This window comes from Pollachius pollachius, assembly GCF_949987615.1.
Source record: "Pollachius pollachius genome assembly, chromosome: 3".
Taxonomy (NCBI): Eukaryota; Metazoa; Chordata; class Actinopteri; order Gadiformes; family Gadidae; genus Pollachius; species Pollachius pollachius.
The window spans coordinates 46,296,841-46,311,728 of record NC_136936.1 but is presented as its reverse complement, the minus strand read 5'-3'; the positions used below and the strand labels follow the sequence as shown (position 1 = coordinate 46,311,728).

The following is a 14,888-nucleotide window of genomic DNA, read 5'->3' as shown; positions in this document are numbered from 1 at the left end:
TTTCTACACTTTACTACAGATGGTCAAGCTTGTGTTTGCCAATCACGCGCTTACAGAGCCCCGCCTCCAGCAACACGATTGGTCGAAACATGAGGCGAAAAAGTGTGTGAAACACCCCCTTCTCCTAGATCCGAGCACGTCTTCCATCGGGCGTTAGATTATAAGTCTGTAAAGTCTGATCCGTGGGCCTACATTAACCCTTCATGTGAATTTGTTTTCGGGTTTCCGTAACCGTTCGGTACTAAACGCTCCGACCTTTTCCCCGGCGTCCAGGCGTCCCTAAGGGCCGGCGCGGCGAGGTGTGGCTCCTCCTGTCCCACCAGCACCGCCTGCGCCACCGGCTGGACCAGCGCCAGCTCTTCCCCCCCGACACCCCCTACCAAGACCTGCTGAAGCAGCTCACCGCCCAGCAGCACGCCATCCTGGTGGACCTAGGTGGGCTGACACACATGCATGTGGGTGGGAAACGGGGAGCTGGCATCCCATTGATTGTTAAGTTATAGGGCCACGGCACTGGGGCGATCAAACCGTCGGAAACGTCTCCTCTGGCTGCACTAAAACGTTTGAGTCAGAAATGACTTTAGTGTGTCGATTCTGCCTAAGGGCATTTAGCTTGACGGCGCCCCGCCACAAATGAAAACCATGCAAAGCCACTTTCACACATGCACTGCAACCCTGAACTTATGCAGACATTACCCAGAAGACCTGTATGTGTAGCTGTATGAGTTTGACTGGACAAGACTATATCCAACATATGTGAAAACACATCTGACACCGACATTGTCCAGTTACATGTGTGAAAGGCCAACTCTGGACAATGGACTCTCTGGACATAATCTAGAGTTCATAATTTAAAACAGCTCCAGGTGGTTGAATTACCCATAACATGGTCCTTTTAATAGCCGAGAATTATTGTGTGCATTATTATTAAGAGAAAGCTCAAGAGTTAGAAAGATGCATTTATTTCTGCAAGGGCGTTGGCCTTATTTTCAGGTCACATTTTAGTTTGGGGAAAAAAGCTTTATTGTTAAATGTTCCCCTAAACTTTACACGTCAATATCCCTGGTCAGGCCGGACCTTCCCAACTCACCAGTACTTCTCAGCCCAGCTAGGAGCAGGGCAGCTTTCTCTTTACAATCTCCTGAAGGCCTACTCTCTGCTGGATACAGAGGTAATCTCTCTCGCTCGCTCACTCACTCACTCACTCACTCACTCACTCACTCACTCACTCACTCACTCACTCACTCACTCACTCACCCTGTGCCAGCAGCACACTCACGTCCTGTACTTCAGTGACCTACTACTATTCTATTTTATTCTATTGTGTTTTATTTCTATTTTAAGCACAGAACTACAGACTATGTCAGAACAAACATTGCACTGCACATCCTTTTATGAGTATGTGACAAATAAAAACCTTTTGAATCTTTGAATCCGCTTTTTAAACACCATGGGATAATGTCCACCGACCCCCTCCCTGTTCCCAACCAGGTGGGGTACTGCCAGGGGGTGAGCTTCGTGGCTGGGATCCTGCTGCTCCACATGAGCGAGGGGCAGGCCTTTGACATGCTCAAGTTCCTCATGTACGATCTGGGCTTCCGGCGCCAGTACAGGCCCGACATGGTCTCTCTGCAGGTGAGATGCTGATTGCACTGCGATGCGTTGGTTTTTCATTCGAATTTCGGGGGTTAAATCACCTATACTCTCGGATCCAGCTCTCGGATCTACTGTGCTGTAGCACAACTTCTGGGGGGGAACAACACTCAGAGCCTGTCCCGGAAACCAAACACAGAGTGCTGGAGCTACGTGTTGTTTTCTGTTTTGTAACAGAGATTTTATGGTGAAGGGACTCATTTGCGTGAGTGGATGAAGAGGGGGATTTTACTAAGTGTATTTCTACAGTGGGCAGTTTACAAGCTGTGGATGTGATACCTTTACAGCAACTCTTTTTACAGTATGTTTGTGCTAGCCAAGTTTTTGTTCGCTGATAACAGCCAAGTCCGTGCGTCCTGATTCCCCCATCAAGCAACGTGATTGGGCAAAATAAGTATGAAGCAAAACAAAGTGAAACGCCTTTTCAACCAGATTTAGCCTGTCCGCTATCTTGCTCTCTTTTATTAATCTTCAGTCTGATTTGTGAGACCCGGTTTGGCTCAATGTCCATGCGTTTACCCACCTAGCTCGCAAATTAATTGTCGCGGTGGGTGCTTGAATTCCAATAAGTACACGTTTGAAGGTAGATAAAACGGATTAGGATGTCACATTCTGTAATGAAATTCAAACCAGAACCAGAGAGTCGGGCGACCTGCCAAGCCTATGTGCCTCACACCAAACTCACTTTATTCGAGGAGGGTTTGTGGGGGGAGCCTTTCAATATGAATTCCACAAATCGTGCAGCGATGTCACACAATAGAGAACTTTGAGAACGGTTTCAGAAGCAACACGTGGGTTGGTTGTTAGCTTGACGTGCCTGGGAAACTGCGATCAACAGTAAACCGTAGCATGAGCGTTGTTGCGTCCCCACCCCTTGTTCAAACCTTAAGTGAGCCTGCCTGGCCGATACCTTTTGACCCCACCGTGTTGAAAGCTTTGTGAGGCGTGGCCCTGTGTAATCTAGCTCCTCTGTGCCCTCGTCTGTCCATCTGTGCTCCTATTGTGCTTCGCTGAGACTGACGAGAGAGAGAGGTAGAGAAAGAGAGAGGTAGAGAGGGGAGGGGGGAGAGAGAGAGAGGGGAGAGAGAGGGGGGGGAGAGAGGAAGAGGTGGAGGTAGAGGGAGTACGGGAGAGAGAGAGAGGGGGGGGGGTGGGAGAGAGGGAGAGAGAGAGCAGTTACTTCCTTGTGAGCGTGTAATGTTAAGGAGGGCATTGCGTGTCAGCGAGTCAGGATATTGACAGACTGGTAATGTTTTACTTTTTGCTTCGTTCTCACTTCTGCTTTTGGGACTGTTTTGCTTCGCAGTCAGGTTTTTGTTTAGAATGTATTTAAATAGTTTGCAGCGCACTGTACTGAATTCCTAGCCTCCGTTTCATGTCTGAACACGCACAAATACGTCTGAACCAAAGGCTGCACTTTGTCACGTCAAGGTTAAGACGATACTATTAGCCATGTGCTCGTATGTTCTCCCTCGTGTAACCAGACGAACAACAAAGCTTCTGAATGTGGGCATGCTCTGGTAAGCAGGTCATTTGCGTGTGTGCGTCCATACAAGTGTCAGTCTCACCAAGCTCCTTGCCCTTTGTGCTGTGCCTCCTCTCCTCCAGATCCAGATGTACCAGCTCTCCCGCCTTCTGCACGACTACCACCGCCGGCTGTACACCCACCTGGAGGAGCAGGAGATCGGGCCCAGCCTCTACGCCGCGCCCTGGTTCCTCACGCTCTTCGCCTCGCAGTTCCCCCTCGGATTCGTCTCGCGCATCTTTGGTACGTCGTTTGGGACCCGCCCTTCGTTCCCGGCGTCCAATCAGCCTTCCCGACGTCCCGAAGGCCCACCGCTGATCGCCTGAGGTCGTCGGCGTCGTCCGCCGGTGTCCTCTGATGTGCGATGTAACCTTGCTGTTGTGTACTTTGTTTTGCGTTCAGATTTCCTCTTCATCCGAGGCACCGAGGTGGTGTTCAAGGTGGCGCTGTGCCTCCTCAGCAGCCATGAGGAGGAGATAATGGAGTGCGACAGCTTCGAGAGCATCGTGGACTACCTGAAAACTACGATTCCCAGCATGACCGAGGCACAGATGGAGCAGACCATCGCCAAGGTAGGTATCACAGGTTTTCAAAATGTTATAACTGAGATAACAAGCACACATTTTTTTTGATTAGTTTTGACCGTTCACAAAACTGTTAACAATTACAATTCAGGCTTACAGTTGTTAACTTTAGTAGCCAGAATACTGTTATACGTAATGCAGTATTCTGTTCATTTTACACCTAAAATGAATGTCGGTTTTTTAACTACTTTATTCTTTACTACTTTTACTACAGTGCCCGCGTGTGGAAACGCACGTTGCACTTTATCCCTCCAAACCCATAAAACAAAACGTTTAGACCCTTTCCCAAGGAACTAACAGGGTTTTATGTGAATAATTCCACAAAGCCCTGTACCCACCACTGGTCAAGGCTCGCCACAGTATCATCCCAATAATGACCTGAAGTAAAAGCATGTCAAACTCAATCAATCAATTCGTAGCAGCACTCCGGCGGACAACTGCTGCGAAGCGTCGGGTCACGTTTGCGACGGCTTCTGACCTGCTCTCCTCTCTCCCCCGGCACGGCCAACTCTCCCCCTCTCCAGGTGTCTGAGATGGACATCTCCAAGCAGCTCCACACGTACGAGGTGGAGTACCACGTCCTCCAGGACGAGATGGTGGAGGGCGGGCCCCTGGCGGAGGACTCTGAGCGGCTGGACAAGCTGGAGAAGACCAACGTCCAGCTGAAGAGGCAGAACATGGAGCTGCTGGAGAAGCTGCAGGTATGGTGCGGGTGGATGGACCCCGGAGGAAACCTTGTGTTGCGTCGCAGGGTCAGAGAACAGGGAAGGGACTTTGTTCTACTGTCGAGTACGGTTCAGGTCAGAGTTCAGCCACGAGGGGGACGCCTTCATTCAGCTTTGTTTACGTTTCCATTTGCTTGACACTCCTGTGCCCCTTTGCGGCCTTTTTGTTTTTGTTGTGTAATGCCTCAGATCACCCGTAGGTGGCACTAGAGTGCAAGTTAAAGAATGGCCAGGGGAGACAAAGGACTGAGCGGTTGCCTTTATTGGCTTGCTATTACAGGGGTGTTGTAAAAGTTACAGTGGGAAGTGATTGCAAAACATTTGAGGAAACAACGTTTCCTTACAGACATTCCCGCCACTAAGGAGGATTGTTTTGTTTATGGTCAATGACGTTGATCAATTGGCTTATACATAGAAATATACAGATTTATATATATATATATTTATATGTATATGTGTATATATATGTATATTGCCAGTGACAAAGAATTTATTCAGTCCAAAAAACAAACGGGACCTTTCGCGCGTTGATGAAGTGGGCATGGTGTTGAGTACTGACTACTGAGATAGTCCAGATGGTTGGTGGTTGGATGGTCTGATATCTCACACACACTCTGTCTCTCTCGGTCTTTCTGTCTTTCTCTTTCTCTCTCACTCTGTCTGTCTCTCTCTCTCTCTCTCTCTCTCTCTCTCTCTCTCTCTCTCTCTCTCTCTCTCTCTCTCTCTCTCTCTCCGGTGAACCTCAATGTTTCCCGTGCTTCCAGGCGGCGCGGCAGAAGATCCAGACGCTGGAGACCAACGTGGAGAGCTTCCTGTCCCGGGAGAGCAAGATGAAGCACGCCATTCGCTCCCTGGAGCAGGAGAGGACGTCGTACCAGAAGACGGCCGAGCGCATGCGCTCCTGTCTCCCTGCCGACGCCTTGGCAGATGTGGAGATGACCCAGATCAAAATGGGCCCCAACGGAAAAGCCAAACCCGTGGCCAAGAAGCCCTGATTGGGTACCCCAAGCGGGGGGGGAAGCTGGGGTGTGTAGGGGTGGGGGTGTGGGGATATGGGTTCGCCTACCCGCCCTCTCTCCCACCCCGCAAGGACGCTACATAAGGTAGACGGCACACACAGCAAATGGCATTTCTAAAGTAATACTGTATATATTGTTTGAAGGCTGGGCTGCATTGTGCTGCCACATAAAGGGCCTAAGAGTTTTCACAATACGATGTCTGGGGCCTTAGACGAGCCAGCACAGCCGTCTCCTGCCCCCAGACTTTCCTAATGGCGCACCAAAGTACATTTTTCAGTCATCATTCTCTCACTGCCAGTTAGAAGCTCAGCAATAAAGTAATAACCGCTCAAGGTCTTTGCCAGTGTGCTTCAGGCGGAGAGACGTCTCCGGTCTGAGTCTAATCAAGCACTGCCTTAATGTAACAACAACCACTGCTAGTCTCTGGGAGAGTCAGAGGTGGTGGACCAAGTCTGACGTTTGGGTATGGCGTCTGCAAGCCTGATTTAGAGGGGTATGCAATCAACCAAGTGTTAGTTCACCCCTACCTGTTGGTGAACTCACTTTTATGCAGAGACTTTGGAGGTTATCATAAAAAGACGTCCTCCTTTTTTGCTTTCATAACTTTGTTCAAATGTTGTTTTTCCCGTTGTTTGTACTTGAAAATGATGTGAATGTAATGTCCATCCCAAAAAAAAAAGACCCTAAATACAAGTGGGAAAGTGTTGTTGTGTTTCGGGGGAGCTCAACGTCCAGGTCCTGTGTGGAGGTGGAGGTCAGGGTGGTCTTCCACTCACTAGGAAACACAAACAAAGGGATGTGTGAAGACGCTGATTGTGTGAGTGAACCAGATAGTGGTCTCCGGTCGTGTTGTGGAGCCTTTGTCGTGGTGACGAACCCCCCCCCCTCACTCTGCCCCACCCTGGACCAGCTGATCTAGTCATGGAGCAGGAGGGGGGGGGGGCTTCAGGGCGTGTGTGAGACCACGAGACCCACCGCAGAAGAGCGACCCGACCACGCCCCGGCCGTGACTCAGTTGGTCCAGGAGACCCAGTTTGTACTTCTTTCTCGTTTCGTCCTTTTTTTAAAATCTTTTACTTTCATTAGAAACGTTTACGGCAGCAGACGTTTCATTATCAGCAGCATTCGTCACGTTGGGCCCTCCTCTGGGTTTACTTTTTATTTGTGTCGGCCGGGAGGGGCTGTTTGTGCACCAGGTGCTCCTTCGCCAGATCGACTCTAGCAGTCGTATCTCGCCATGGATCGGGAGAGGCAGGTGTCCCCCACTCTCGCGTTGTGGACGTTCCCCTCGAACACCTGGACTGCAGACGCTGAGCTCTCCTTCAGCGAGGTGAGAAGAGATGGAAGACAAACAGGAAATGAGGACATCAAAACGGTTGCCAGTGTCTGTCGAGTAGAGAACGTCCTTTTAGTTCAAACACCATGCTCATTATGGGTGACACACACACACACGCATGCGCAAATCCACACAAGCACGTGCGCACGCACACACGCACACACACACACACACACACACACACACACACACACACACACACACACACACACACACACACACAGAGGGAGGCAGACATCGAACCGACTGACCTCAGGGACAGACGGTTCAGTTCTCTCTCTCCCGCTCTGTCTCTCTTCGTTCTTTTGTTTAGTTCCATCCCACCGCTGCGTCTGACTCACCATCTCTTAAGGTTTCTCACTGAAGGAGAAGATACTCCTGGGCTTTAGTGCTACGTTATACAACACGTATGCAATGTCTGCGTAAAAATAAGTGTTTCACGAAAGGCCAACAGCGTCTCCCTGCCCTTGGTGGCAAACGGTTGTCCAGAGTGCTGTATTTCACATGAAATGCTGCTTGTTTATGAGCATTCTCTTCTTTTTTTTTACCATGCAACACGGCCTGCTTAACAAGGCTGCTGTTGCTTAAACAGGAATGTGCAGAAGTTACCAACTTATGTTTTGAAACGACCAGTAGACGACCCTGAGCCATACGCCAGGTCTCGTTAGCGGGCAAAAAGTTGCACTGTAACATATTTGACATTTTGTTACCGTTCTTGTTTTTTTGTTGTCTTTTACAAAACTTGCAGTAATCACTTGGAAGACTGGTTATTCAATGTACAGGATGTACTTCTGATTAATCATTTCCAAGGCCTTCTCTTTCTTAAAACTATTGGATGACCAGTAAAAACCTGTTCTACACTGGTGGCTTTTTAACGTTGAATATTGGATGAATCATTGTCAATAACATCAGCTCTTGGAACCAAAGAGGAAGTCTATTCAGTTATCTGAAATAAAAGTCCCCAATTTCACAATGTATTACAATGTATTACGATCTTTACATTGCTATTTGATACATTTTATATCAGGTGTGCTGTTTAAGAGGAGTGAGACAATGTAGCATAGACTCTTCAACAGAAACGTACAATAGCATTATTAATGCTCACGTAAAAATAGCTTTTCAGTGTTGTGGGTAAATACTGGATGTGGTTGACTGATCATAGTGTGGCTTACATAATCTTTGATAAACAATGTTATGCATTACACATTTAATTTTCTGATGAGTGCCAAAATCTGAACGCCTTAATGATTCACTGTCTGACAATCTGCAACACGTTGGCAATGCCAGTTCTGCTATTGCATGTCAATTGTATCCACATGGTGAATTAATGATTTTCGCTCTGTTTTTCTTTTCTCTTATTTCTTTTTCTTTTCTTTTATACCTCCTGATGCTTTAAGCATCAACAGCCTTAGCACCATGTTCTTGTTTAATCATCGACCACACAAACGTAGCTCAACAGGCAAACGCGTTGCGCGTTTCTCTCCCTTTAACTTGAAGCCTCCGCACCCAGCCGGGAGACACGTCATGATATCTTCAATAAAAGCCTCTTTCTGGTTGTCTTTCTCAGCTTTCTCGTGTCCTTATCCTCCATCGTTCTCGGCCGTCTTTTGTCCTCGGGGTCCTGCGAGGTGTGGGATGTAGCCCTGAGCCGAACCTGGCTCTCTGTGCGAAATAACAACAGCGGTGCAATAGGCCAACCTGTTCGTGTCAGTTTTTACAGGCTCTATTTTTAAGGCCTTTTTGGAAGTTTTCTTACTTTCTTTCAACGCCTCGGGGCAGACAGGAGTGCAGGTACGGTGTTTCGGAAGTCGTGCCAAAAAAGAAAGAATCCGCTCACTGGCTTACAATACATCCCTGGCGCTGATTGTAAAAGAGACGAGATGTAAATATAAAAGTGGATCTGCTCAACGCGCGCAGCCCTCCATCAACACAATGCCTTTTGATTTGACAAATGTACATTTATAAAGTAACAAAGAAAAGATGCGGGCAACGATGTGATTGCTATCCTTCTCTGTGTGTGTGTGTGTGTGTGTGTGTGTGTGTGTGTGTGTGTGTGTGCGCGCATCCGTGCGTGAATGCGCAAGAGAATCGACCGACACATCTTGGAAGCACTTCATATCGTCTTTTTTATGTTTTTCGCTTTGTCGACCGAGCACACACTAGTACCTGGTGGTGAGGCCTCCGGTGCAGCAGACCAGAGTTCCCCCCCCCCCCCCCCTAAGAGGGCCGGGCCCAGGGGACAGCCCCGTCGTGGCAGCAGCAGCAGCAGCAGTGCCGGGGAGGTGTTCTGGAGCTCGTCACCAAGAGGGAACACACAAGGCACAAACACAAAGAGCCACGACCGTGCCAGGGCCTATCGCACGCTAAACAAAAAGGGGGGGGGGGGGGCACATTCCTGGTGTATTCCCACACGCGGACACATCCTGCAGCAGGGGTAACCGAGGGATGCTGGGAGCCCGCTGGGGATTGGTCAAGAACCACATTTCCTCCACAGAGGCTCCTTATCTGTGTGTGTGTGTGTGTGTGTGTGTGTGTCTGTGTCCCCTCCTCCTTGCTCCTCTCGTTCCCATAAGGATCAGGGGGGGGCCTGGCCCCAGCTCTCTATTTGGGCGGTGGGGTGGGTTTCTTGTCAGGGGTCCAAGTGTAATAGTCTAGTTTGGGAGACGGGTGTAAATCCAGGACATGATGGAAGACGTAAACGAAACGTGCATCGTAGTAAAAACTCAGTCCGTCAATGTTTCAAAGTACAAAAAAGGAAATGAACTCGTGTGGATGTTTGGCCGCATCCGCATTGCGTATGTGTGTGCATGTATTTTTGTGTATTTTTCTGTCTGTGTGTTTGTGTGTTCTAAGGCCAGGGTCAGCCCAAAGGGTGGGGTTCAGAGGGGGGGGTTCTGATACCAGAGCTTATTCTTGGGTTTGGACAAGAGAGGAGTGTGGGGGTGGGGTTGGCTGATGTCGGTGGGGTGGGGTGGTGGTGGTGAGAATAGAAGGGTCCTCCTACCTTATATGGGAATTCATGCTGCACTGCCGCTGGTGCAGACCAGAGTCTGCAATGAAAGAAGAAAAAAAACAGTTGGACCCCGCCAGTGTACGGTCGTCAGAACCATGTATCCCAGCGTTTTGAGAATATCTTTTGTTTCTGCAGCACGGTCATCCACAGCACGGTCATCCAAGGAAATGTTGAATCGATACTGTGCTTTCAGACGGAAATACAGCAAGGCACACAGACACCACACATATGCTCGCGCACACACACACACACACACACCCACACTCCATACACACACGCGCACACACACACACTCCATATACACACACACACAAACCTACACACACTCCATACACACGCACGCACGCACGCACGCACACACACCTACACACTCCATACACACACAAACACACACACACACACGCACACTCCATACACACACACACACACACACTCCATACACACACAAACAAACTGAACTCCAGCCAGAGCGAGATAGGATCATCAGAGCGAGATGAGCTCATCTATGCAGTATCCAGTCTGTTGTCCAGCAGAGAAATATAGAGAGAATTTTTTATTTTTATTTCTCTCTCGAAAGTTGGAGAAAGTGAGAAGGAGGGGGGGAGGCAGAAGTGCAAAGCGAGGTGTAGCGAGGGGAAGGGGGGATGGATGGAAGCATGGGTATTTTGGAGTTCGGGAGGGGGGGCTGTTAGGCTTGGAGACAGCTGGAGGGGTGGCAGAGAGACCCAGGTGGACTCTGCCTCATCCAGAGAGAGGCTGCCCCCCTGAGAGACAGCAAGCACGCACGCACATACGCACACGCAGCCCTAAACACATACTGGGCCCTGCCTAGCTCTCTCCATCTCCTTTCTCCCCCCCTCCCCGACTTATGCAGTTGTACCACCGCTAGTCCTTTTAACAGTCCTTTTCTTACAACCCAGCTTGTGAAATGAACTTCAGAGTAGCAGACTTGGGTTCGGCTCAAATATGTAGTCACACATACGCACACACACACACGCACGCACACACACAAACGCACAGACGAATGCTAGTGCACGTATTCTCACCATACCTCCAATGACATGTTTTAGTTAGCATAGTGACAGATTTGCTTCCTGCAGAGTGGCTTTGCTCCCACTCTCTCTCTCCCTCTCTCCCTCGCTCTTCCTCGCCCGCTCTCTACCTGTCAGCGGTGTGTGTCTGCCGGAGGGGGTGGTAGTGGCGGTGTTACTGGCGGTGGTGGCGTTCGGCCAGGGATACGAGGAGGAACGACACATGGAATGGGGGAAATAGGACAATAATGAAGCCGCAGAAGAAACGCAGAGCCCTGCTCCACACATAAGAAAGCACCGGCGCTCTTCCTATTCCCATGACTCGTCCACATTTCCGTTCGCTTTGTTTTTCTCCCTTTTTCTCTCTCCACCTTCTCGGAGCCGGCCCAGGTACTGCCACTACACCCCCGCCAGCGCCGGGAGAGTCGTCTGATTAATGACACGGCTGTCATGTTTAATCCCTCATCATATTTTTTTCCCTTTTCCCTTTTTTCTCTTTTTTTTTTCTTTCTCTTGTAACGGCTCTCTCCCCCCACTAAGAAAAAAGGAACAGCGGCCTTGCAGCGGACCTGCACAAACTACCCATAATCCCCCAGGCCCGATGGCTCTCCCGCACGATCTGAGAAGGTTCGGCCCGGCTTTGCCTGATCCGTGGTTGCATTCATCCGCAGAGCCCCGTGAGATCTGTGAAAACACACACGGTGCATCTCCACACAGACACATACAGACACACAGGCACACACACATCACACACACACACACACACACACACACACACACACACACACACACACACACACACACACACACACACACACACTCAAAGGCACCAACAGGAGCATCACACCTGCAAATGGAAAGAGACACTCACACGCTTGCACATACAAAAGACCCGATCGACACCCACCCACTGTGGCCATCCTTCCCCAACCTGATTCACTTCCTGTTTTTCCTCATCGTTGTTAGTCAAATGTTTGTCTCGATATTCTGTTCCACTCAGTTCCATGCATTCGGGTTCCCAGGTTCTGCTCCAAATTGCCGGTTCCTTATTTGTCGAAGATTTGTTCCCGGCTGCCTGTTTACATTAAGTTTAGCTTCCTTTTGCATCTATTCCTTCTAGGTCTGAAGGCTGCGCACGCACGCACGCACGCACGCACGCACGCACGCACGCACGCACGCACGCACGCACGCACGCACGCACGCACGCACGCACGCATTCATGCACGTACGCACTCACACACACTCACTAGCTCACGGCGGCTGGGGTCTGCAGCTAGTCGACATCTGGGGCAGAGCTGGTACACACACACACACACACAAACATACACACACACACACACACACACACACAGTGTGACATGTGTAAAGAAAAACAACATGGGAAGAAAAAAGCAAAAGGCGAGAGATGCTCACCGACCGAAAGTAACGAGAGAGGAGATCTCATTGAGGCCGTGTCTCCTGCAGCTGACGACTGCCTGACAAATGTGAGTGCAATCCCAGGTGACTGCACTGATCCCAGCAGAGACACCGTGCCTGCGAGCCCCCCCCGCCCCCCCCCATCTAATCACATTATCCATTGTCCCTGCCTCGCCCTGCCCCCAACATCACCTCACCAGTGATTAATACAAACACGGCCGCACGACCGAGAGGGGGTAAAGGGGAAGAGAAAACGAGAGATAGAGATAGTCAGAGGGGTGTGTGTGTGTGTGTGTGTGTGATTCTGTGTGTGTGTGTGCGCGCGCTTGCGTGCGTGGGTGTGTTTGTGGGGGTTGGACCATTCAGACAAGTGATGAGTGAGTCACACACACACACACACACACACACACACACACACACACACACACACACACACACACACACACACACACACACACACACACACGCACACACACACGAAGTAGAGGCAGCGGAGGACATCATCCTCTGAGAGGAGGAGAGACCCTCACAGCCCCCAAAGTGCAAATAACAAGCTGGGATCACAGGACCCCGCGGAGACGCCCTTTGTAATGTCCTCGATTTCCCCGGTTTTTAATTCATCTTTTTCGTTCCCCAGTTCTTGTTTGAGGGGAGCTCACTTTATCTGAGTTCAGGGGGTTAAACCCTCAGGACCCCAGGAGAAATGATATCACTGTAGTGGGAGGCTCTGGGTGTGTCAGAAACGAGGTGAGACACATCTGACATCATGCTTTGCGTAGTGTGTGTGTGTGTTTGGGGGGGGGGGGGGGGGTTAGTATGTGTGTGAGTGTGTTTTGGGGGGTGTTAGTATGTGTGTTTGGGGGGGAATCACGAGAGGGGGGATGTACATGCATTCTTTTCCCATGACCAACAAGGGCATACACACACACATACACACGCGCATGTTCATACACACACACGCCCACGAACAACGCCGAGGCGAAGGGCAGACTTATGTGTGAGTCAGGACGCAGTCTGACGTCATCTCTGGACAAACTTAACAAACAAAAGAGAAAAATCATAAATCACCCTCCCCTCCCCTCAATGTGTTTCTTTTCACAACAAAATTTTCCTTTACAGATAAGCTCTTTATCTAAAACTTCACATTTGTTTCCGTTTTTCATTAGAAAATTCAAAATATATATACTGTAAAAGGACTCGGTGATACTCCTCTAGTTCTCCCATCTCTCTGATTTTTTTTTCTTTCCTTTGACTACTTAATCGTTGCCTTTAACGTTCACAGGCCAACACACAGGGCTCTGTTTACTGAGAACTCACATGAAAATGGGCGCTGGGGGCACACCTTTCATCAGTACCAGCCTAACCGCACACTCCTCGCTCTCTTGCTTTCTCACGCTTTCCCTTCTCTCTCTTTAGCTTTATCTCACTCTCCTTTCTCTCTCTCTCTCTCTCTCTCTGTCTCTATCCTCCATCTCTTTCTCTTCATTTCGCTCATGCTCTTCTCGTGCTCTTTCGCTTTATCTCACTCTCTCTCTCTTCTCCCTCTTCCTCTTTATCTTGCTCTCTGCCTCCTCTCTTTATCTCTCTCTCTGTCTCCTCTCCCCTCTCTCTCTCTCTCCTCTCTTTCTCTCTTCTCCCTCTCTTTATCTCTTTCTCTGTCTCCTCTCCCTCTCTCTCTCTCTCTCTCTCTCTCTCTCTCTCTCTCTCTCTCTCTCTCTCTCTCTCTCTCTCTCCCTCTCTCGCTCTCTGCCTATCTTTTCAGCTCACTGTCCAACCTCCTGGATCTTGGTCCAGTTCTTTACAAAGCAGAACACACCCCAAGTAACTGTCCCTCCACGCCCAACTCCCCCCCATTCCTCGGCCTTGTCTCCGCGCACAGTCATGGGAACAGTCTCTCGCAGTAACATCCCAAATCTTAACATGCTTCTTACTTCATAGAGCAATGAACCGGGTTAAAGCTACTGAACTTCTACTAACTACGTATTTTGCTAGTTGACGAAACGAGCAAGAATTTACATATGTTCTGTTAAAATATTGAAACATTTAGCTCAGGTTTTTCTCCGTAGCCCGTTAGTCATACGACAGAATCGAAGAGGTTAGTTTCACATGGACACACACCCTCCCACAGACCCGAACCAAGCCCTTGGGGTGAGGGGGTGTGGAGGAAAAACTGGAGACGAGGTTACAAAGGCAGGAGAAAGTCAATCCTTCCAGGGGCGCGCTCTCTCTCTCTCTCTCTCTCTCTCTCTCTCTCTCTCTCTCTCTCTCTCTCTCTCTCTCTCTCTCTCTCTCTCTCTCTCTCTCTCTCTCTCTCTCTCTCTCTCCATATATATGTATTATGCAATAGTTGTTATGATTCGGTATGTATAATATGCCTGCTAACTAGTTGGGGTAAGGTGGTGGCCCATGGTGTGTGTATGTGGGGGGGGGGATGTCTGTCCGTGGCTGTACACATTTTGTTTATTGTGCAATTGTTTTAAATGTAGATTTAAAATTGAAAATCCCAACCAAAATGATACTCTGCCTACGGGAGTAAGTGAATTCCATTACAGTGATGCCACACTAAAATATATGACTGTGTATGTG

The 14,888-nt window shown here is 49.4% G+C and overlaps 1 protein-coding gene across 1 annotated transcript in view; it reads left to right on the top strand.

Moving 5' to 3' along the window:
* The window catches only part of tbc1d4 (TBC1 domain family, member 4), a 32,169-nt gene extending 23,761 nt beyond the window's left edge, over positions 1-8,408 (top strand). The window contains exons 16-22 of the mRNA XM_079731254.1: positions 274-435; positions 1,071-1,171; positions 1,492-1,635; positions 3,262-3,421; positions 3,581-3,750; positions 4,287-4,463; positions 5,252-8,408. Coding sequence (XP_079587380.1) covers positions 274-435; positions 1,071-1,171; positions 1,492-1,635; positions 3,262-3,421; positions 3,581-3,750; positions 4,287-4,463; positions 5,252-5,482 — 1,145 coding nt within the window. The 3' untranslated portion in view covers positions 5,483-8,408. The remainder of the gene's footprint in view (positions 1-273; positions 436-1,070; positions 1,172-1,491; positions 1,636-3,261; positions 3,422-3,580; positions 3,751-4,286; positions 4,464-5,251) is intronic.
* The last annotated feature ends 6,480 nt before the right edge of the window (positions 8,409-14,888 follow it).